Below are 25,647 nucleotides of genomic sequence, written 5' to 3'. Positions count from 1 at the left end.
GAGTCGCTTGTGTGATTTTTTTTTTCCACCCCATCTCTCCCAACGTAGCGTGCCAAGTCTGAATTGTGAGCCCCGTAGGTACCATGAGCTGGAATCTTTCCGACAGGGTGTATAGGGCACGTAGGTACCCTCTGGGACCCAAGTTTATCCGGTCCAGCTGATATGCCGATTCAGTCATGGGCATATGGGCCCATTGGTTAACCACCATTAATTGTGCTGCTCAGGGTTTGTTTCGAATGTCGGGACAGCTAACTTCCCCATCATACCATCCCTTTGTGAGTTTATTGAGTGCTATCCTTGGAGCCCCCTGTCCCATAAAAACTTTCTTATCTCACCCAGTATGGATTTGATATAATCATCCAGCTTTGGAAAGGGCACATTTTGGAGGACGTAAAGAAATCATGGCAGTGCCATCATTTTGTAAAGGGTAGCCCTACCCAACAAGGAGAGCGGAAGCACCCTCCAGTGACGGACATCATCCTTCAATCGATACAAGGGGGGTGTAGGTTTTTAACCATAAAGAGCTCACGGATGGCTTTTACAAAGATCCCCAGGTATCTAAACCCATCTGTCCCCACCTGGGCCTCGCAATTTTTTGCCATCCTCGGTGTCTGCCTGTGTAAAATGAGGATCACAGACTTTGAGCAATTGATCGTATATCTGGAAAACCTTAGTTAGGTAGCAAAGACATTTAGGATTCTGGCTATCGAGGATCTGGGCAAAGCCACATATAGGAGGATATCTTCGGCGTACAATGATACTCTAACCTCTCAATCCTCAGACCATCGAAGGCCCCGTATCAGAGTGTCCCCGCGATCCAAACTGCAAGTTGATCGAGAGCCAATGCAAATGATAGAGGCTATAGGGGGCAGCCCTGTCTGGTCCCTCGATGGAGCTGGAATGTTTGTGATACCTTCCCATTCCCCTTCACTTGCGCCAAGGGCTCTGTGTATAAGAGTCAAACCCGGGCTCGAAACCTCGGTCCTACCACCATGTGGTATAACACCACAGGTAAAATGGGCGACTCAATCATATCAAAGGTCATGCGCTTGTCGAGAGACAGTATAGCTGCATCTTCTCATACGCTACCCGCTCGACCATTACACAGTGAAGGCGTCGCAGGTTGAGGACTGTGCTTCAGCCCGGCAAGAAAACAGTTTGATCTGGAAGTATCAATCTGAGAGCTAAAAGTTTGGCACAGATCTTTGACTCCGCATTTAGCAAGGAAATGGGTCGATACGACCTGCACTGGTCTCTTGGTTTCCCTTCTTTATGAATTACCACTATTGACGCTAGTCTTTGCTCTAGGGGTAATTTGCCTGCCACTAGACTCTCCTCGAGCATATGCAACAAGTGGGGTACTGTGTGCTTGGCCGTTACTTTATATAGTTCGACTGGTTTCCCATTTGGGCCGAGCGCCTTCCCCAACTTGACCTCCCTGAGGGCCTGTTGCAATTCTTCAGTGGTTAGTTTTTTGTCTAAGGTTTGTATATCTTCTAGTGTGAGTGGTGGAAGGGTCCTGTCTTTCAGGAGCTCAAGCACTTCCTGGGATGTAGTGGAGGACTCAGGCTTGCATACAAATTCGTCATAGTTTGCGAATTCCTCAGCTATATCTTGAGGGTCTGTGAGGGTTTCCGTGCCCCCCGAGTGTATTGGGGCCATCCATCGATTGGCTCTCTCCTGTTTGTCGAGCCTCCCCGCTTTATCTCCATGCTCGTAGACAGAGTACCTCATTTCCTTGAGGGAAGATTTTGCAGCCTTTACCGTCAAGTCTTTATATTCTTGGTATTTTAGGCTTAGTATGTGTTTTGTTTCCTCACTATCCAGTCCTACTACTGTCTGTTCTAAATCCATTATATTATTTTCCACCTCCTCAACCTCCTTTCTCTTTTCCCTTTTGTGCCCTATCATTAGTGCTAGTGCTTGCCCTCTGATGACTATCTCATACGTCTCTCACAGAGTCATTGTTGACGCCACTGAGGACTTGTTTTTTTCGAAATATCTTTCAGTTGTTTTATTGAGATTGTCTCTGCTTTTGAGACAGCGCATTTATCGCCATTGTGTTCCCAGGTCTTGGCTTACCTACTGAGTATTTAGCCCAGGCTGGAGAGTGGACGGATTGCCTATTCTCCCCTCTAGAGCGGTGTGTACCATAATGCTGCCTTAATGTCTTGTAAAGAGAGGGCTTCCCCTGATAGCTGTTGCTGAGGCACCGAAGCCAGGATTCTGCGGCTGAAACCGGCCCCTCCATGCCCTTGGGTAGGGTGAATTTGTTCATTTTGATTAGGTACGGGCATTTCATTGGGGGCTTAATCCTGCTTAGGAGGGGGAGGGCGGGGAAGGCTTGGGCCCTCAGGAACTCCCTGAGGCAGGTAGGTAATCAACGCGCGCAGCCTGTCAAGTTTCCCTGCCACTTCCCGTGCCCCCATTTACTGTGGCATCCGGTTCTGGGGGACTCCTCGGCTGTCTGGGGTTTCCACCGCGTCACCTCTTTAGGCAAGGAACAACTTCGCCACTAGGGGTCTCCTCCGAGTCTCACTTCTGCCTTCACTGGGCCTCGCTTCTCTTGTGGGTCCGGGCGGCCCTGAACCGGCCCGACCACTCCGTTTGCTGGACACTCCGCACCGGTCGCCGCGAGGAGACCCCTCCGGTATTAACTTGTTTTCCTCTGGCTTTTCGGGAAACTGCCAAACAGCTCTGCCCAGACTCCTTCCTGCTGTCTGTGGATCCACGTCTTCACTTGAGGCCAGGTCTTCTACACATAGATGGGCTGCAGGTCCGAATATCTGACCTTTACAGCCGTTACAGCGCGCTTCGCTCCTCATCATTCCCGGAGCCCCGACCTCACTCCGCTCTAAGAAGTGGCCATCTTCTTCGCCGGTTGGCCACGCTCCCACAGCACATTATATTTAACAGATTTGAAATAACTTCCAGAGCCCTAACAATGCAAGCTGACAATGTTGATATCCAGGTAGAACTTTTACAGGCCTTTGCAACATAGGGTGGTAGCTACTGAGTCAAAACTGAGGCATTGAAATAACAATGTTGATGGAGCAAGGCAAGAGGTTAAAAATCAAAATCAGTTGCCTACTTGAAATTGCTCACTTTTAACAAATTAACCAACCTACCGTCCATGCGCAATAACTAAACAGTATTACAGGTGCAAAGGCTTTCCCACCTTATATTGAGCCATTTTTTCAAAACTTCACAACAAATCTATTTCCATTGTGGCTCAAGTACATTACCAGAAGGTGCCATTTCTACTCTAATATAAATTTTGATATTGATAATTTCCCTGATGCCAATTGAAACAAATTAGTCTGACCCATTACGGAAACGCGATCCCACAATCTGAGGAGGTACAAGTCAATACTACATTTAGCATAAATTTGAAAACTTTAGAAGCTTCTTCAGCCTCGAGAATTTCCAGTTAGATATAAAAAAAAGCTTAAGAAATTCCATAAAGATGAAAAAATAAATGGGCCTAATCTTTCAAATGGGGAATTTTTTGAGACCAAGAATGTAGCTAAACGTACTATAGAAAGGGCTAAGATATCCTTACGTCTTTTAAGCTCAAATTCAAGACTCGCATGCCTCTACTTAAGAAAATGCTGTTTCGGCTGGAAAGTTAGTCCAGCTTTGTCCAATATCATTCTGTCTTGAATTGTAACATAATATTTTGGTTCCAGTGGAAACAACTCCTGCTCATTCATGTATTCGGAGGCCTTCATTTATGCCCTCATAAGTGATTACAAGATCAGTCAACCGCCCAGAAAAATGTGATAATGGATTCACAAGTGATACTCTTGGCTATAGTGTAATTCAGCATGCAATACTGGTGATCTTTCTCAGTACAACTCTTCTCAAGGCTAACAACAAAATCGCTTCAAGTGGGCAAGAGAACAAAAGCCCCTTAGGATGTTCAAGTGGGTCTCAACAAATTTAGCTAATGTTAGCTAATGTTAAGCCCCCATCAGAATCTGCAACTCACTTAGAGCCTTTCCCGATATATCTGTCAAGGGAGAAGGTTGATATCTTAATTTGAAGTAATATCTGGAAGTTATTACAGTGTCATTCATAAATTCACACCTAAATTTAGAAAATAATAATACAAAAGCATTAATACAACTCCATATGATTCCCAGCTAAATTAAACCAGTATTGTCACACAGTTAGTGAAAGAAATTGAAAACCATTTCTGTAATTATAAAGGTGTCTTCAGTAACTGGGGAATTAAAGTTTTTGGGCCCGAATGAACCAGCAATTTTAGAACACACATTCTACGAGAGACAATATTCTATCTGGGAATCCTGAGGCAAACACATCCATCTCAGTTTTATGTTTTCACTTTTAATTGGCAATTGTTACACATTATTCATCATGAAATTCTGTTCCTGGAATGTGGGTCCCTTCAATTCAGGCTGAAATTTTTGTCACAATTTGATGTATTTATACTTCAAGAACCCCAGTATGTCTGTGACTCTTCTCTGACATATTTATTAATGTTTCAAATCCTTACTTTAAAGACTTTCAATAAAGTAAAGCACAGGGAGTATTATCAATTTACATGTGCTTGAATCAGTGTTGCAAAATTACAAGTGACCAATGTAGATCGCAGTCAAAAGGAATAGTATACTTGGAGCAAGAAACTTTTCTTTGCCCATTGTGGTTCTACAAAATGTTAAGTCCTTTTATCTGATTCTAGTGCAACTATGGATTTGGAGACAATTGTATATCATCAATAAAAGGCATAACTCAATAACCGTCCTGACCTAGCAGAATTTATCACAACATATGGAGCATTCAGAGTTGGCTAAGTCAAATCAGATACTGAGGTACGCATCAAACATTGTTTGAATAGGATAAAGTAAAAAATATTATCTAATGTTGAAAGGTTTGGTTGAAACCATGTTACCACAGAATTCATGTTCTTTGGAGCAATATTTAGGTAAAAATAAATCAAGCATACCCTTGAACTGGATATTCCTTTTCTCATACTTAGGACCAGAAGAACAAAGCTGAGATTGATTTCAAGATTTGTAATTTTCAGTCAGATCTTTTTAAGTTGTTCAGATCCTTCAATTGCAATAAGGGGCCATGATTCTTTGACCCGCTATTTGCAGCCCTGGCAGATCCATCAGAGGACAGGCAAATACTGACTTCATCTTCAAAATCGGTGTGCAAATATGATGCTCAATTGTATCTTACTTCAGGCGTACGGTCATTCTCAAACTGAGTGTGCATGGACACTGATGTTCACATGTCAGCAGCAGGTTCCTCTGTTTTGACTTCAAAACTGCTCTACATTTCACAAGATGCCTTGCTAGCTCTTAAATGTTAAAACTTTATGTTTACTGTATAGTATATCTTGAAATTCTATCCATGGCCTGGTAAACAACAGGTGATGGAGCGCCCTCCATCACTTTCTCCTTCTTCTTTCATAATTATTGTGAGTGTATGGTCTTACTCAGGCATGTAAAGGTTCAGTCCCAAGTAATGATATACAGAGTCACGTTTATAAAGTTCCTGTGTAGAATTGTACTAAGCTATGGTATTGTGTCCCCAGCCTCCATCAGCGGCTGTAAAAGTAGAGGCTAAGCTAACTTCTTTCTTGAGGGGATTTGATAAGAGTGCATTAGGATTAGAAACGTGATATTCAGAGAAACAGCACCAAGATGCCACACTGTCACTATGAAATGAAAGTCTCCATTAGACCAAAAAAGCATAACCAAAAATAAAAGAAATGGGGAAAGAAAAGGAAGGACTTGGTCAACTGCCTCCTTTCAGCACAATGGCACACTTTCAAGTTTTTGCTTGGTCGTATCACATAGAGAGCATATTGGTCCCCCACACCTGCTCTCCAGCAATGAAAGTTGCTCTCACATTCAAGGCACTGTCCAGCAACACCAAATCTGGAGGAAAACAAAGGAAAAGAAAGAGTCAGAAGGAAGGAATTGCACACATTCTTTAAAGTAGATACTGGCTCATTGGCTGCAAGAGACAAACCATGTCAGGTTTTTAGGATAATCATTCTCCATTCTTTACAAATGCATTTGAATTTAGCCGAGTATTTTGGTGCAATTATGGCATGTCTCACCAAGGTATGTTCACCATTTTGAAGACCATTTATCTGAGGTTTCCAGGGGTGTGGAATTTTCCAAATAATCTACTTGTCCAAGGGACAAAATGCCACTGAGATCTACATGTCCTGTAAAATCCACTTGTCCCACATCAAACATAAGGGCTCCGGCTGTCTATATGTATCTGTAAAAATCAGCAAAAATGGAAAGCAGGGAGCCTTAATTAAAAAGAACACATTAGTTTGGTTGAAATAAAATATTTGCCTAAGATCACACAATTTAAGCATGGACGCTATTTTTTTTTATTTATCAAGCCAGGACACAAAGAGTATCTAAATAGTTCCTGACTGTCAAGAATTCTGCAACATCACAAATAGCAAATAACTACTATATATACACTCTGCACTCAAGCAGGATGTTGCACAATGTCACAACTAATTGCAACCAGCATTTACTTAACTCACTTCTTAAAAAAAAAATCATGATCACTAATAATGAACATCTGTCGCCAACAAGCCACACCTATCCAGAATACTGGACTATCCCAGAGCATGCAGACATATCCCAAATAACGGACAGTCTTCACAAACGTATCATTCAAGTAAGACTGTAGTGATACAATGACCAAAAGAATCCTAAACTATGATTAAATAATATAATGTGGATGTGCATTTGCAGAGCTATTTGAGGCAGAAGTGAAGTGCATTGCAGAGCTATTCATAGAGGCCCAGCCCCCCTGTTTCACACAAGAACAGTCAGTCACACTGATCTAGTTGTGTTCATTGGCAGAGTTCTGCATATCTATTTGTATAAAGTAGCACATTTCAAATGAACACATCACCAAATTTGAACTCCTGCCAAGACATGAAATCAGCATTTTGTCTTTTTCTTTAATGCTAGTACCCTTCATATCTCCCTCACCACCTCCCGATTTTACTTGTTTCTAATATTCCTGCCCGAGTTATTTTAAGACATGACTGAGCTGGTATATGACCTTGAGACTCACTGAGAGTGCAAAAAAAGTCATTCTTTTATTAGAAATGCAGTTTAATAGCGCAAACTCTAACTGAACGTATTGGAGCGCTTTAGATGAGTGCCAGTTACATTACTACAAGGACACGTTCATTTATTTCTAAGTGTAGCACTGTTGGCAGCTGCACGAGAAATATATGTGAACTTATGCAGAGCCTGCAGAGGGGACATTAGTCTGGCAGACGTCAATACAATATTAAGGCGATCATTGTAGTCTTCAAACAGAAAATCAGTGGCTGCTAGAGGTAGATCAGGTGACTCCCTGTGACCCGCCTTGGGCATTCTCTGCTACACTTGGAGCGCGGCGCAGCTAAAGTTGCTAAATTAAGTAAAACAATGTGTGGCTCCCCATGACAGTTGCTCCCCTTATATATACACTCAGTCAGGCAGCGCCCTTCCGACCACATAAGTACACGACTTCACTTAACTTTATGCCAATGTAGATCATGCTCGATATCACTGCATGCTTTTTTTTCCTCGTCACGCCTCCACCTTCACTTACTTTCTCCTATGAGGTTTTTAATCTGCTACTTTTTCTCCCCAGTGCACCGCTGCCTCACTTTATCCCGCCGGAACATTATGCTGATTAATTGCCCAGCCAAAACACAAGCACCCTGGAGATGGTGGAAATGAAGAGTCTTTCGTGACCTTTTGCGTGGAGGGAGCGTTCTTCATCAGAAATACTGATTTATAATCCCAGTCACAAAGAGTTTTGCACCATTAGCATTAAAACAGTGAGGCGGCTACTTTCGCTTTCCAAAATCCAATGTCTTTCTAACCCCCGCATTCAGTCTGAAGTCCCGGCACTGATGTGGTGCAACTTGATATGTGCAGTGCTCATGCTGCCCGCAATTAACTTACAAGGGAACAACAGTTAAGCGTCCTTATACAATTATGAAATATAAACTGCAGCGATGCTGAGGATACCAATAGAAACGTGAGCAGTCGGCAAGAGCAGTGACGAGAGCCCGCGCTTTCTGCACCCACAATGACACTGCATTAGCGAAGGTCCGTCAGCAGGAAGACATTAAAGTTCTATTCCAATAATTCAGTGCAATCAGTATGCAAGCAGGAAATAATAACGCTAGCAGTGCTATGGCAGGCGCTTTGGCAGTGCTTTAATTTTACCTCAAATGTAATGGCCTCGCTCGCGGCAGTCCGAAGTTCAACTGGTTGCTGAGACTAATGACGTTTCACTCCCCAGCCAATCACTGGCTAGAGCCCAGTGAAGTCATCGGCTGCTAGCCAATCAGAGGGCTCCAAATGATCCAAAGGCTCTCTGTAAGCTTCTATGATTGGCTGTGAGCCCTTGAGCGCCCACAGCCTATTTTATTTACGTGATTTAATGTCTACTTGTCCGTCGGACACAATAGACATTAAATCTTCTTGCCCATCAATAAAAACAACATGGTTCGGGCGTCGGGCGATAGGATTTCCCCACCCCTGGGTTTCTTTTTTTTTCACAAATCAGACTCCAGCATTGTGCCATTAAATAACATTTCAAAAGAACAGGCAGGGGATGTGTAATAAATGGCTTTAAGAAGTATACAAGTAAGATAATGTTTTAATAACTTTATTTAAACCTTTACAAAGGCCAAAACGTTAAAGAAGGATAGTAAGCTTTGTGAGCTAACTGACAGTGACTTAGGCATCCCAGTAAAACAATGTCAGAAAACAATTAAATGATCCAGACTGAAGACACTGAAGAAATCATGCAATGGAGGACATAACTGGAGGGAACATGTAAGCCTGGGCCTTGGGTCTTCCTTGTTGTTATAAAATCCAGTGTGTAAAGAATGATAGAGCACTCATTCCATGTCATAAAGCCCCTGCTTCAACAGTTCTGAGAACCATGGAATTCCCATGCCTCGTTAAATGTATGTGTGGAAGGAGGTCCATACATTCTCAAATTGGGGCTGCATGTCCCCAAAGCCACCATATGGCATTCCATAGACTGAATAGTCCATAGTTTCTTCCACCATTGACCCATTGGGTAGGCTGCTTGTGTGCTAGTGTGTTTTCCGTGCCCTGAGCAGAGTATTTTAATCTCTTTATTTGCATCAAATTATTTTTTTGTAAATTAGCACTTTTTATCTTTCTGCTCGTTCCTCCGCAGCATTCTGTGCCAATTGAGCGGAGGAAAGTGGAGCCACACTGCTTTGTGAAAAGTATTGGGGCACAGTGGAGAGGCACTTTCGGCTGCGATAGCAGCCTAGTAGACAACCATAAATTCACATGACAGGAAGGACATGCAGCGGGCACCATAAAGACTAGAACACCATAAAGTTAGATGTCACATGAAATTAGGGACACAGCCAATCAGGACACAGTACACACACTGATCACGCGCTCCCAATGCTGGACATCTGTACACGTAACCCACTAGTCAGAATGCGTCCTCGAAAGGTCGAGCCCACCTGGATTCTTCATCCAATACATTAATTTATGACTCCAAAGACAGAGGTTCACATTCCTTACAAAAAAAGGATCACCAAAACTATTTTATTGCATTCAATAAACTGTATAAAAACCCATGTCAGCCGAACTGTACACTGTAAATACCCTGTGCCTGTGGCTAATATACCGTCAGCAATGCTCAATTAAACTAACTGTTTCTGTTTCACCAAAAGTTTCTTGACTCTTGTTTTATCAAGGTATTTCATGTTCAAGCAACAGGCGAGACAGCTATTTTTAGAAGGTCTTTGCCTTTGCTTAACGATAAAATTAAAGGTAATCAAGGGAAAGTATTGACCTTTTTTGGAAGAGGGTTTTAAGTGCATGCACATACCCTGCAATGGCCTGGGGTATGGTCTTGGTTTTATCAAAGGATGGAGACTGGTCATGGAATGCCTTTTGCTGCGCAAGAGGCCAACAGGAACGTCTCGTCTTATTCCACCAGGAAGGTTGTCTTTTGTGTATTGTCTTGTAGCCGACGGAAGCTCAACTTAACAGGATGGTGGATAGATGAGGCAAGGCTTTGGCTGCATTTTCAATCATTGGCTAAAGAACTGAGCATTGCATATACGGGTCACAAAAGGATAAGAGCAAGAGAGACTAAAAACCCACAAAGCTTAAGGCTGTAAGGAGGACACTGCAAGCAACAGTGTGGCGTGACACCTAATTCTTAAGCTGAAGGTGAAGGCTGTCTGGAATTTTCAGACATCAGAAGGCAGCAAAAGAGGGCGTGTTAAGAAGTCACACACACATGCACTCAGACACACACAGCACCCCCAGTATGGTATTACCACTGGCATTCAATTTGTATACAGCACATATCCATTTTTGTTGCTTTGCAGTGCTTTTGTATACCCTTGGGTTTGGAAATCAAGACAGATGATAGTTTACCTTACTTAAAGGAAAAAACAAAAGGTACCTGCATCAGAGCCAAAGTTCAGAGTGCCCTTCCTCTGTTCGATGAGAAGCACTTGGGCAGGGTGTAAGGAAGCAGCTTCAAGTGCTGCTTCCACAGAACACCCTAGAAGGAAACAGAAGTACACATAACAAAGTCAGAAAAAATCATACTACCCATCATCACAACACAAATTGGGATAATGTAGCCCCTAGAAGATTATTACATAAGGTGGGGCCAAAGAAAAATATAGAAGGTCATCCTACCGGTCTTTAAATTGTTTCTATATTAAATATCTCTTCAGATGGCTCTTACTAAACCAACTAAGGCAAGCTGTTTGAAGTATAAAAGAAACAAATTCACCCGTTTTGATTTTCTGCCTACCTTCCATCAGCTTTTAACACAGTAAAACTGTTCCTATCTTTGAAAAGTTGTGTTTTATTGAACATTTTAACCCGCTGAAAATCCATTTGCATATATAGACCCACTCATCTCCATGATACTCTAGAAGAACCTCATAAAATGAGCCTTTAATTCAGAAGCTACAATACTGGTAAAAATATATGCTCTTTGAACAGTGGAGACAAAAAGATCAACAGCTTTATTGAAATTACTGGCACAAAAACATTCTGTCATCTCACACACTATACTTGCAGATCAGAACATGCTTAAAACTCAGTCTGCCCCACCCTGTAAGCAGTTTTGCTGAGCAAATGTAGCAAAATCGCCAAATGTATCAATGATATAAGTATTAAATGTGAGAGAAGGTATTTGGAGACTGCTAGTAATATATTATCAAATCCCCCTTGTCTTCTCTCACCAGGTGAACATTGTCCCATTCTACTCCTAGCCATGCCTGTCCCAATGCTTCCATGTTCACCCCCCCACCCCCACCATGTGGTCCTTGAGGGCAACCAACTAAAGTCACAGCTAAATACAGCAACACGTTTGCCCCTCTCTGTGAACTATGTTCTAAACCTAGCTTGTTGGAGGGAGTCATCCTGCCTTGTTTTAAGTATGATGTGGCCACTGCTCCTGTCTTCACCCCCGAAACCAAGTTCCAGAAAGAACTAAGGGCACATGCATCAAAAAAAGTTTTACGATTCCCTAATTGCAAATCTTTGTGAGTCACAATTAGGGAATCGCAAAACGGCATGCATGAAAGTGTGCAGTACACTTTCTGCGATTCCTAAGGGGTCGCAAATTACCTACCTCATGAATATCAATGAGGTAGGTCGCAATTTGCGACCCCCTAGGAATCGCAAAAATCACAGGGATGGTGGCCTGCTGAGACTATGTCTGTGATTGCTTTTAAATAAAGCAATCTTTTTTTTGTAAAACAGCCCGTTTTCCTTAAGGAAAAACGAAATGGTTTACAAAAAGAAAAATGAAAAGTTTTCTTTTCATTTTTTAAGAGCAGGCAGTGGTCTAACGGACCACTGCCTGCTCTTAAAAATAATTTACAAACATTCACAAAGGGGAAAAGGTCCCTTGGGGACCCCTTCCCATTTGCGAATTTCTTACTTGATGTAGGTGGTATATGCAAATGTTTTGCGGCCGCATTCACGGTCACAAAACATTCATGCATACATATAGGTTTCGCTATTTGGCAGGGGCTCGCTAAACACACCTCTTCCAAATAGCAAATTGCAAACCCATTTAGCGATTCATTAACAGGTTACAGAATCTCAAAATTGGGTTTGATCCATCGCAAAATAATTTTTTGCGATCGCAAACGGGCCGATTGCGAGGAGAATAATGCTTGATGCATCTGGCCCTAGAAGCTTCCATCAGTTTTCTGGATTGCTGAAACTGGACAATATTATAGCTCTCTAGGTACTTATAAGTGACTACATCCAGGCTGAACATGATTTTGCTGATGTCATGGGATTGATGCTGTGTCTGTAGATACAATAGATAGATAGAAGGGAGAAATAGCTTTGTTGGTCCTACTGGATCTGTCAACAGCGTTTTACATCTCTCCTCCTGAAGCACAGATCAGAACACATCAGCAAATTACGAAATCTTACCTAGCAGGTTTTACTAAGAACACCCTTCAGCCAGTGGTGGCCATTTGTGTATCAAAGCAATACAAAATAGCACAAACTGCAAACAAGAAACAAAAGAAAGCTGTTTGTACTGGATGAGTGGGGGGTGGAAAGAAAAGGGGAATCGTGGAAGTTCAATCTTTGGTTTTGAACTACATCTGTTTACAGAACTGTGAGGGCCTCAAAGGCTACTCTTCAATGGGATCACATGAATATATTGCCTCCCACAAACCCCGGCAAGGACTACTAGAAATTTTGAACCAATCAGCATGGACCTATTTCAAGTTGGATCCATCACAAATGCTTGAGTCTTTGAAAGAGAAGTGCACCATGTTTACCAATGTTGGAAGCAAGGCAGATGCATCACACTAGTTGCAAGTGGTAGCATACCTGAAGGTGCATGACGTAAATCAAGGTGAAGAAACTGAAGGCTATTTGATATTGAGGAACTTAATTTTATCTGACTTATTAAGAAAAGACATCAACATCTTGCTCTATATGTTTAGCACAACACTGGAGAGGCAAAGCGTATCAATACATATATGTAGCTTTAAATGCCATACATATAAATCAACATAGATGACAGGAGTAATAGTTTTCCAATCGGTGACGTGATTTTCAAATGCTTTTATTGTGTATCATAAAATCCACAGCCAAAATCCACAGTCTACGCGTTTCGCCCAACACGGGCTTCTTCAGGGCTTGGTATCGTATCTCAGTACTACATTGGCTCCAAAACTGGGTATTTCCATTAATGTGGTTCCAAAAGACTGGCAAATATGTCCCACTTCCTGAGACCACGCTTAAGTCAAGTCAGGTATTGTCTCCTGATCCTTTGTGTGCTATCAAACCCCTTGTTTCGGAGGATGAGGTGAAAACTTCAAATTTAGCCGTGTCGCTATACCATGCCGATTAGGTCACAGTGTCTCCTATGTCGGAGCCCTTCTCCTTCGGTATTCCGGGTGAAGAAAAGGCTAAAAGAAAGGATAAAGGATTATCGGGCGGCCCTGTCAGGAGGCAGGGTACTCCTGACAGGGCCGCCTGATAATCCTTTATCCTTTCTTTTAGCCTTTCCTTCACCCGCGTTAGACTCCCATCACCTCTAACCCGTTACCCGACCCCCTTTCCACCCTTACATGCCTCGTCTCGCTTTTCACGTCCACCTTCCATTTTTGCACTTATTGATCGGCACGTAACTTTTCACATGTCATTCATATTCATTACCTGTTTCGCTGATACGGGTTTGTCTTTCCTTTCAGCTCTCCTTGGCAAAGGGCAACTAGCCCGAAATGCATTGGAGTGCGCATTGACAATTTATGCTGTGATTAACCATCATTGATATGACGTAAATATCATTGAGAATTCTTCATATGACCAGCATTGAAAAATAAAACAAATCTACAGCAACTCACTAACTTTGGAATCATTTCTTGATCCCCCACGGAGTGCCTCATTTGGGGATGTACATGCATATTCATGCGTACACCACTGGTTTCATAATTTCAGGCGTTTGACGGTAACGCCACCCTCGAGCGCACCCATCCCTCTTAACTTCTACTTAAGACTTCGTTCAACAAGCTGTGCACCACCCATCCTTTGCACACTATGATAGTACCGTATTCAAAAAGTGTGGGGAGGGGGGCATACAAGCCCACAAACAGTACTATTTAGCTGCACAACGTCACTTTGCCAAATGGTTGTACAATATGAATGTTTGCATACCCCGTTTAATTTATCCGAGAATGCAACCAAACAGATGGTACCTCCCACCCCGCTGCTTTGCTACCACTGAGCATACACAAGTATAGTACAGTGCCGCCCCACTAGCACCGTAAAGGTCACACAAGCGTCAGAATTCGATCTCAGACAGATTGTGCCCGGTGCCCAATGTGTATATATGTGTGTGTGTGTATATATATGTGTGTGTGTGTATATATGTGTCTGGGTGTGTGTGTGTGTGTGTGTGTGCGTGTGTGTGTATATGTGTGTGTGTGTATATATATATATATTCACTGAAAAAACCATAGGTTATAGACCATATATAGTTAGGAATTAGCATTTAAAAAACCTTATTTTACTCACACAAAACCATTGAAATTCCATATATAGTTAGTTGCACTAACTATATATCGCGCACCCGCAATCCACTGCTGATCATGTCACATATTACATCATTCATGACATGGTCAGTGACATCACTGATGACATCACTGATGACATCTCAAATGACATCACTGATGACATCACTGATGACAACATCCAGTGACTGTATGTTTCTGTAAAGTTAAAATATGTCTTACATATTGAAGAATGAGTGGATGTATAAGTGTCTGGATGAAGGATTTAGTAGGTGCGTGACTGACTGTATGAGTGAGTGATTAAATGTGTCTCACTGAATGCATGGGTTAGTGACTAAACTGTCTTAATTTGTGCATCATTATGTCTGTTGTGATGTAAACTGCTGCATGTGTTGATCATTAGCTATACGAGAGGCTATATGTGTTATTAATTGGTTGCCCAAGTATTTCTATGGGAGATTGAGTTTGTGTGGGGGTGGCTGAAAGGTGTGTGACTCTATGCATAGATGTGTGAGCAGTTTATTCACTAGGTGTATGAGTTCAAGACTGCATGTGGAAACAGCTACATGGGCAGTTGACTGTGTGCATGAGTGTATTGATGAGTGAATGGATATCTCAATGCTACATGTCATAGTAAGTACATATGTTAAACACAGTACATGTGAGAGTTGGCATATATAAATAACTGTGCATGAGAGCCACTGAATGAGTGAGTGGTTGTATCGATCATTGTGAACTTGTATCAGGGATTGTATAAGAGAGTAAATATGTGTTAGTATATGTTTCAATAAGTAAGGTGTGTTTAACTGTATAGTTGAAGAAATGGAGGTGAGATTGTTTCTTTGCATGACTGACTGGGTGTGTGAGTAACTCCATGGATGAGTGGCAGTGTGTGAGTGTCTGTATACACTGAGTGTATCTAAGGTTATATTAGAGTCTGAAGAGGTTTATCGTATTAGCACAAGAATGATGTCAAATTAGATGTCATCAGTGATGTCATCAGTGATGTCATTTGAGATGTCATCAGTGATGTCATCAGTGATGTCACTGACCATGTCATGAATGATGTAATATGTGACATGATCAGCAGTGGATTGCGGGTGCGCGATATATAGTTAGTGCAACTAACTATATATGGAATTTCAATGGTTTTGTGTGAGTAAAATAAGGTTTTTTAAATGCTAATTCCTAACTATATATGGTCTATAACCTATGGTTTTTTCAGTGAATTTCAATGGTTTTTTAATAGCAAATATCATAAGCTGTCGAATGTCAAGTACGTGGTAAGTAAAAACATTTTCGTGTTTATGCACACTGATCTGCTTTGAATGCTGCCCCCCACCCCTCATTTCTATTAGGAGTACTCTCTCTTTGCAGATAGTGAAGGGTAGTTAACGCAGGCCTTTGCCCCCGTTGCCCCCGTTGTAATCCGTCGTGCCTGCTTCTCTCTCCATTTGATTGATTGTTCTCTTTGGTTCATTCTCTATTTACAAACAAGCACAGAGTCGCAATACTCTGTTTAGTCTTTGCAGATAGCGAAAAATCGTGTAAAAAAACAAAAGGAATCGAGCAAAATCAGTAGGCCACTAATGGGATCTCTTTTTGACCTCCCTAAAATAGAAACATTAGGAACAACCTGTTGATAATACCAATGTGTATGTACATAAGCGGCGTTCATTTGTGTTCACAGTACCCCTTGTTGATTGTTTGAATCGAGCATTGAATTGTTCGAAGTTGATTCTCTTAAGAATCTTCTCTGCCTGCAAACGAGGAAGAATAGGAATATTCTCTCTCCCTTTGCAGATAGTGAAGGGTAGGTAACGCAAACCTTTAACACGTCGTGCCTATTTCGTTCCTCATTGATTGATGGTTTCCCCAAACATTGACTGTTTGGGAATTGGTTCTTTTTGGAGGTATTCCCTGTTTGCAAACATACGTAGGAAAATCTTTGCAAATAGTGAAAGGGTACGTAATGCGGACCTTTCTCCCCCGTTGTAATCTGTCATGCCTATCTACTCCCCACTGATTGATGCACCTGTTTCACCCGGACCATTTACTAGAGATACGTCATCTGGCCCGATCAGAGAGCACCCCTAGTGAAAAGGACATATGCAATAATAACGAAGTGATCACTGTATCCTGTTAACAGAAACTTTAGCATGAAACAACCTGGAAAGAAAAGAATAGGAAAACGAAAATCAGTAGGCCACTGATGAACATGAACTTTTATTAAACAACGAACAAAGAAACGATAACATAACGATAAAACCTATTAATGTCCTAGAAACAAGAAAACGTTAAAATATGCCAGTGGTGAGAGACCAGAAAAACAGTAAGAGAAACCAAATCACCCCTCGCTGTCCCACCGCCTGCCACGCCAAAAAAATCGATAGACTAGGGAAAATGCAAGTCAGTAGAACATCCGCCCCCACTCTGGAAACTTCCAAGGTGGGGCAGGGTTGCGGCTACGCCCAGCCGGGAGCAGCCCATATAAGGCGGGTCCTGCTGCCACGCCTCGGCCAGGAGATCCTAACGTAGGGTGTAGCCGGAGGAGAGGCCGAGGCCAGCGGGACCCGGCCAGGGGATTGCCTTTACAACGCTGAACAGTTGCAGGGGGGGGGAATGTCTCCTCGACCCTCCCCTCTCTCTCCCAGTCCGGCCGCGGTGGCCCTTGAGAGTTGCAGGTAGTCCCGCCACATGCTCTTCCGGTCCGGCCACCAACGGTCGGGGGGCCGAGGCCGACGGGATCCGGCTGCAGCCGATAAACCAAGAAACCCGTTCATGGGGCCAGAGCCAGGGGCGTCCGGCCGACATCTACCGGAAGCCCGGCCCGAAGACGGACGGGACACTTCTTCTTTCTCGAATAATGGCTGCGACAACACTGGGGGGGGATGTCTTGCACATGCCTCCGACCCCCCCCCTCGTCCTCATCGCCTGGTCCGGCCATAACAAATCTCAAGCGAGACGCCGTGGGGTGCACTGGGAGGGAGAGACGGTGCGAACAGGCCTCTCCCGCCTCCCCAGGTGGAGGCTTCCCAGCTGCACCCTCAGCGCTCCAGGCGCCCGGAAAAGGGTTCTTCCACTGTGGCCATGCTGCAACGTCTCGCCCGGCAGGGTGGAGCCCGTCCGCTCATTTGACCCCGCGATCGCCAGTAGCTACCGAACTCTCAAAATGGCGGTCGACCTGGCAAGAGCGGGCCCAGCATAAAGAAATGGCCCGGTCACTGGTTGACTCCACCACCGTAGTCCTCCACGACCTAAAGATTCTAGAGGAGCCGCGGGAGTCTCCGACCCCCGATGGGGGATGACTGCCATGATCGCCCGTGGAGTGACGAAACTGTATCCGCGGGACGTCGGCGCTCCCATGCTGGCGCCAGCCTCACTTTGAATTACTAGAATCCTGCAGACCTCAGTTCCGGTGAAAGCACAGTGTGACCCGGTAGGAAAAATTGTTGCACCCCCTCCCCTTTTTGACTGATAGTTCAAACCACCGATCCTTTCCTTTGCCCTTTTAACGGAACTTTGGACTGCCTCCCCCTCTTTTACATTTTCTAGAGAAAACAAAACATTAACCACTACATTAGCATAGCAATTGACACCAGAACTGTTTTCAAATTGAAAACCAACAACATCTTCAACAGAATCCTTTTTGTTTCTGCTGTGACCCTGCTACAGCACAGGCATTGTCCCCAGCAGTAATTCTGCAATGCCGGTAAGAATAGCTGTGGTGCCTACTGGACTCACTCACCCCCGCGGCGCCCCACGCCGTTATTTGCTGGGCGGCAACTTACTAGACATCACTTTCGTGCCATCTAGATTTCAGCGCGTTCTGCTGCCTTGGAACTATTCGCACAACAGACTGCTACTGACGACCCACCCCCAGGCAACATCTTCTGAATTTTCATAATTTGAAAGAACTAGTAACATGTCCTCATCAGGAATTCAAAAGAAATTGCCACGGTCTCTTCGTTGTTTAAATGTTTTTACTGTTTTTGTTTTGTTGTATATATTTATATGTTATTAAAGTTTTATATTCCTACTACTTTGTTGGAGTGCTATATATTTTTAATGTGACACATAATTGTAAAAACTTTGATGTACAAAGAGTCATTCCTGGAATCTTCCGCTTCAGGCTCGGTCCCCTCCCCAATCACAATACAGGATGGTTTTCAGATAGTAGGAACACGTGTGGTGTGACGGATCTCATCGGGTGTGGGCCTTGATCTACTATAACTCCTTTGAAGAGGGGTGATTCTTTACAGCTGGGGCCATAAACTACATCTGCAGGGCTAGGTGATAGCCTGGACAATCGGACACAGAGGAAGAGGAGTGTCAGAGGGTGCGGTAGTGAATAGGGCGAAAGGGAGGTGTCGGGCGGGCACAGAGTGTGATTTTCAGGGAAGAGCAGCGCAGATGGGGGGAGGTTTATTGCCGATGCATAAGACAGAGAGCGGGGGTGACCAGTGCCTGGGGAAGATGCTTGCAAGGGTGGGGAGCCATGCTACGAATCGACAGCGTGCAGAGAGTGGGTCTGGTCAAGGCATCTAAAATGGCTGCCGTGCACGACAAAAGTGTGGCATTTCAAAAAAGGCAAGATGGCGCAGACAATGTTTTTCAACACTTCCTCATTTCCTTCGAATCGAACGTTAACAGACGTTGGTGCATATTACCAAAGTTAAGCGATATTTATCGCTAACGATGCTTACCAACGAATTTTTTACCGCTAAGCATCGTCAGAAATTATCGAAGATAAACCTTGCTATTATCAAGGTTTATCGCAAATGCGATAATAAACGCCCGCAATGCATGAATATCGCTAAAAAGTCAGCGATATTCATGCATTACGGAGTCAATGCTCTTAGCCATGTTATCCACCTCCCATTGGATAACATGGCTAAGAACTGCTCAGGGCAGGTGTTACTTTTTGGAGATATTCGCGCTTAGCGCGAATATCTCCAAAAGTTGGTAATAGGAGATAGATATCTTGCATGTTGTAATGCAAATTATTGTGGTATATGGAACTCATACCATAATCTCTCAGGAAAGCAGAAACTGATCCTTTTGGGACCGCCTAAAAAGGCCTAGGGGGTGAGGGGTACTCTACTTTGCCCCCTTTTCACGTTCCGAACTATTTTATTTTACTCTCTTCTGTAATTACACAAAATAGCAGCGATAAGATGCATCGGAGACACACAGTGAGAGAAAGGAGGCCGGAGATGAAGAAGAGATGTCAAATACACATTGGAGATAATATAGTGGCAGAAGGGAAGTAAATATGAGTAAACTTAACCATGTAACATAAAAATGTTGCACTCTATACTATAAGTCTCATTTTATACTACAATCACTTCGCTACAACCTCATAAATTAAAAATAAAAATGAATAATGTCTCAAACAATTTTTGATTTCTAAATATAAATTTATTCTTCAGAATTTTCTAAATTTGAAAGAACTAGTAACATGTCCTCATCAGCAATTTCCTCATGAAAAGTCTGCAATGATGATTCTTGTAACTCTATGGTCTCCAAACATTCGATAAATTCGCCATCAACAGATTGATCAAAAAAATCATTCAAGTCATCTCCTCCTTGTGACAATATTTCATTATTGGTGCTGTCAATTTCAATCAATGTAGTGGAATCATTCAAGTCATCTCCTCGTGACAATATTTCATTATTGGTGCTCTCAATTTCAATCAATGTAGTGGAATCATTCAAGTCATCTCCTCCTTGTGACAATATTTCATTATTGGTGCTGTCCATTTCAATCAATCTAATGGAATCATACAAGTCATCTCCTCCTTGTGACAATATTTCATTATTGGTGCTCTCAATTTCAATCAATGTAGTGGAATCATTCAAGTCATCTCCTTGTGACAATATTTCATTATTGGTGCTGTCCATTTCAATCAATCTAATGGAATCATACAAGTCATCTCCTCCTTGTGACAATATTTCATTATTGGTGCTCTCAATTTCAATCAATGTAGTGGACAATTCAAAAGAAATTGCCACGGTCTCTTCATTGTGAGCCATTTTATTTTGAAATTGCTTGCTGTAAATTGCAGAAAAAAATAATCACTTTCATTTATCGTTTTTAGTAATACATAATATAAAACTAACTTTATCAAGTATTTAGTATAACAGAAGGACTGCAAATAAATAACAGAAAACATTTTTCAAATTATCTTCAAGTGTACAACATAGTTCCCCTTACAAAGAAATTGCCACGGTCTCTTCATTGTGAGCCATTTATTTTGAAATTGCTTGCTGTAAATTGCAGAAAAAAATAATCACTTTCATTTATCGTTTTTAGTAATACATAATATAAAACTAACTTTATCAATTATTTAGTATAACAGAAGGACTGCAAATAAATAACAGAAAACATTTTTCAAATTATCTTCAAGTGTACAACATAGTTCCCCATACAAATTAACAACTCACCTTTTTAAAAGTAGGAGAAGTGTTAGTACTGTGTAAATCAAACACCAGAAATTCACCACCAAAAATTCCTCACAAATGTACCTCAGACAGTAGTATCACAAAATGGCTGTGGTTTCCTCTCATTTGACATATATACATAACCAATTAACTTTCATCACACACAAATACAAAACCAAAGTAACATTTTAATTGGTTCTAAATTTCAACACTTTCAAATGTGTTTTCCCCATGCAATTTTCCATAGGACATTTACATACGTCTACAGCCTGAATGGCTGAACGGAATTACACCAAACTTGGCAAAATGGTACATCAAACCTAAGAGGTCAGGAAGGATCTACTATGCCCCCTTATGGTCATTTCCCCCTTCGCTTTGGCCTCCTCTTGTCTCTCAATCCTACCGAGAGACAAGATGGCGGCCGCTACGGACTGTTTGGAATGTTGACAGACGCCGGAGAACCAATCAGCTTCGCAAAGCTCCGTAACGCGAAAAGTACGCGAAGCGGAGCGCTGTTACAGATATATATCTTTTTTTGAACGTTAATTTCTCAAAATCCACTGGAGCACATATATTGAGACCTAGCAAAGGCACATCGGGCTACCAGTCCCTAATATTTTGCCAAGTTTCGTGCAAATCCATTCAGCCGTTCTATTATTATTATAATTTTTTTTTTTTGCCCCGCGGGGCCCTTTTAAAACCTCCACATCAAACCTAGGGGGTCAGCGAGGATCTACTATGCCCCCTTATGGTCATTTGCCCCTTCGCTTTGGCCTCCTCTTGTCTCTCGATCCTACCGAGAGACAAGATGGCGGCCGCTACGGACTGTTTGGAATGTTTACAGACGCCGGAGAACCAATCAGCTTCGCTTCACAAAGCTCCGTTGCGCGAAAAGTACGCGAACTGGAGCGCTGCCCGGTCCGCTGTTACAGATATATATCTTTTTTTGAACGTTAATTTCTCAAAATCCACTGAAGCACATATATTGAGACCTACAAAAGGCACATCGGGCTACCAGTCCCTACAATTTTGCCAAGTTTCGTGCAAATCCATTCAGCCCTTCGAGCTAAAAGTGAGGCCAACCGCCCTATGGAAAACTCAATGTTAAAAACACGTTTTGGGACCCCCCTTTTTTCTCGGCCCCCCCTTGACGAACCCCCCCCAAATTTTCGAGGGCTGCTCAGAAACAAAATGTGCCATTTTCCTGAAAATTTCAGCCAATTCCGTCCACAAACGCCAAAGTTATTAGACATAGAATTTTCAAAAATCCCATAGAGAAAAAATCCTAACTATATATACCTACTGGCGACCGCCAGTAGGTAATATATATATATATATATATATTACCTACTGGCGGTCGCCAGTAGGTATATATAGTTAGGATTTTTTCTCTATGGGTTTTTTGAAAATTCTATGTCTAATAACTTTGGCGTTTGTGGACGGAATCGGCTGAAATTTTCAGGAAAATGGCACATTTTGTTTCTGAGCAGCCCTTGAAAATTTGGGGGGGGTTCGTCCAGTGGGGGCCGAGAAAAAAGGGGGGTCCCAAAACGTGTTTTTAACATTGAGTTTTCCATAGGGCGGTTGGCCTCACTTTTAGCCCGAACGGCTGAATGGATTTGCACGAAACTTGGCAAAATTGTAGGGACTGGTAGCCCGATGTGCCTTTTGTAGGTCTCAATATATGTGCTCCAGTGGATTTTGAGAAATTAACGTTTAAAAAAAGATATATATCTGTAACAGCGGACCGGTTAGCGCTCTGGTTCGCGGACTTTTCGCGCAACGGAGCTTTGTGAAGCGAAGCTGATTGGTTCTCCGGCGTCTGTCAACATTCCAAACAGTCCGTAGCGGCCGCCATCTTGTCTCTCGGTAGGATCGAGAGACAAGAGGAGGTCAAAACAAAGGGGGAAATAACTATAAGGGGGCATAGTAGATCCTCGCTGACCCCCTAGGTTTGATGTGGAGGTTTTAAAAGGGCCCCGCGGGGCAAAAAAAAACCAAAATAATAATAATCGAACGGCTGAATGGATTTGCACGAAACTTGGCAAAATATTAGGGACTGGTAGCCCGATGTGCCTTTGCTAGGTCTCAATATATGTGCTCCAGTGGATTTTGAGAAATTAACGTTGAAAAAAAGATATATATCTGTAACAGCGCTCCGCTTCGCGTACTTTTCGCGTTACGGAGCTTTGCGAAGCTGATTGGTTCTCCGGCGTCTGTCAACATTCCAAACAGTCCGTAGCGGCCGCCATCTTGTCCCTCGGTAGGATTGAGAGGCAAGAGGAGGCCAAAGCGAAGGGGGAAATGACCATAAGGGGGCATAGTAGATCCTTCCTGACCTCTTAGGTTTGATGTACCATTTTGCCAAGTTTGGTGTAATTCCGTTCAGCCATTCAGGCTGTAGACGTATGTAAATGTCCTATGGAAAATTGCATGGGGAAAACACATTTGAAAGTGTTGAAATTTAGAACCAATTAAAATGTTACTTTGGTTTTGTATTTGTGTGTGATGAAAGTTAATTGGTTATGTATATATGTCAAATGAGAGGAAACCACAGCCATTTTGTGATACTACTGTCTGAGGTACATTTGTGAGGAATTTTTGGTGGTGAATTTCTGGTGTTTGATTTACACAGTACTAACACTTCTGCTACTTTTAAAAAGGTGAGTTGTTAATTTGTAAGGGGAACTATGTTGTACACTTGAAGATAATTTGAAAAATGTTTTCTGTTATTTATTTGCTGTCCTTCTGTTATACTAAATACTTGATGAAGTTAGTTTTATATTATGTATTACTAAAAACGATAAATGAAAGTGATTATTTTTTTCTGCAATTTACAGCAAGCAATTTCAAAATAAAATGGCTCACAATGAAGAGACCGTGGCAATTTCTTTTGAATTGTCCACTACATTGATTGAAATTGAGAGCACCAATAATGAAATATTGTCACAAGGAGGACATGACTTGTATGATTCCATTAGATTGATTGAAATGGACAGCACCAAGAATGAAATATTGTCACAAGGAGATGACTTGAATGATTCCACTACATTGATTGAAATTGAGAGCACCAATAATGAAATATTGTCACAAGGAGGAGATGGCTTGTATGATTCCATTAGATTGATTGAAATGGACAGCACCAATAATGAAATATTGTCACAAGGAGGAGATGACTTGAATGATTCCACTACATTGATTGAAATTGAGAGCACCAATAATGAAATATTGTCACGAGGAGATGACTTGAATGATTCCACTACATTGATTGAAATTGACAGCACCAATAATGAAATATTGTCAGAAGGAGGAGATGACTTGAATGATTTTTTTGATCAATCTCTTGATGGCGAATTTATCGAGTGTTTGGAGACCATAGAGTTACAAGAATCATCATTGCAGACTTTTAATGAGGAGATTCCAGATGAGATGATTGAAGAGGAAATTACTGATGAGGACATGTTAGTAGTTGTTTCAAATTTAGAAAATTCTGAAGAATAAATTTATATTTAGAAATCAAAAATTGTTTGAGACATTATTTATTTTTATTTTTAATTTATGAGGTTGAAGCGAAGTGATTGTAGTATAAAATGAGACTTATAGTATAGAGTGCAACATTTTTATGTTACATGGTAAGTTTACTCATATTTACTTCCCTTCAGCCACTATATTATCTCCAATGTGTATTTGACATGTCTTCTTCATCTCCGGCCTCCTTTCTCTCACTGTGTGTCTCCGATGCATCTTATCGCTGGTATTTTGTGTAATTACAGAAGAGAGTAAAATAAAATAGTTCGGAACGTGAAAAGGGGGCAAAGTAGAGTACTCCTCACCCCCTAGGCCTTTTTAGGCGGTCCCAAAAGGATCAGTTTCTGCTTTCCTGAGAGATTATGGTATGAGTTCCATATACCACAATAACTTGCATTACAACATGCAAGATATCTATCTCCTATTACCAACTTTTGGAGATATTCGCGCTAAGCGCGAATATCTCCAAAAAGTAACACCTGCCCTGAGCAGTTCTTAGCCATGTTATCCAATGGGAGGTGGATAACATGGCTAAGAGTATTAGCTCGGTAATGCATGAATATCGCTGAGTTTTTAGCGATATTCATGCATTGCGGCCGTTTATTATCGCATTTGCGATAAACCTTGATAATAGTAAGGTTTATCTTCGATAATTTCTGACGATGCTTAGTGGTAAAAAATTGGTTGGTAAGCATCGTTAGCGATAAATATCGCTTAACTTTGGTAATATGCCCCAACGTCTGTTAACGTTCGATTCGAAGGAAATGAGGAAGTGTTGAAAAACATTGTCTGCGCCATCTTGCCTTTTTTGAAATGCCACACTTTTGTCGTGCACGGCAGCCATTTTAGATGTCTTGACCAGACCCACTCTCTGCACGCTGTCGATTCGTAGCATGGCTCCTCACCCTCGTAAGCATCTCCCCCAGGCACTGGTCACCACCGCTCTCTGTCTTATGCATGGGCAATAAACCTTCCCCCATCTGCGCTGCTCTTCCCTGAGAATCACACTCTGTGCCCGCCCGACACCTCCCTTTCGCCCTATTCACTACCGCACCCTCTGACACTCCTCTTCCTCTGTGTCCGAATGT

At 42.3% G+C, this 25,647-nt stretch overlaps 1 protein-coding gene across 2 annotated transcripts in view; it reads right to left on the bottom strand.

Moving 5' to 3' along the window:
* Nucleotides 1–4,330: 4,330 nt before the first annotated feature.
* AMDHD2 (amidohydrolase domain containing 2) overlaps nt 4,331–25,647 on the bottom strand; it is a 403,548-nt gene continuing 382,231 nt past the window's right edge. For both annotated transcript variants that reach the window (XM_078663025.1, XM_078663026.1), the window contains 2 exons: nt 10,486–10,587; nt 4,331–5,912 (listed from right to left, as the gene is read on the bottom strand). In XM_078663025.1, coding sequence (XP_078519151.1) covers nt 5,824–5,912; nt 10,486–10,587 — 191 coding nt within the window. In that variant the 3' untranslated portion in view covers nt 4,331–5,823. The remainder of the gene's footprint in view (nt 5,913–10,485; nt 10,588–25,647) is intronic.

This window comes from Lissotriton helveticus, chromosome 10 (genome assembly GCF_964261635.1).
Source record: "Lissotriton helveticus chromosome 10, aLisHel1.1, whole genome shotgun sequence".
Lineage (NCBI taxonomy): Eukaryota > Metazoa > Chordata > Amphibia > Caudata > Salamandridae > Lissotriton > Lissotriton helveticus.
This window is presented reverse-complemented; position numbering and strand designations above follow the sequence as displayed.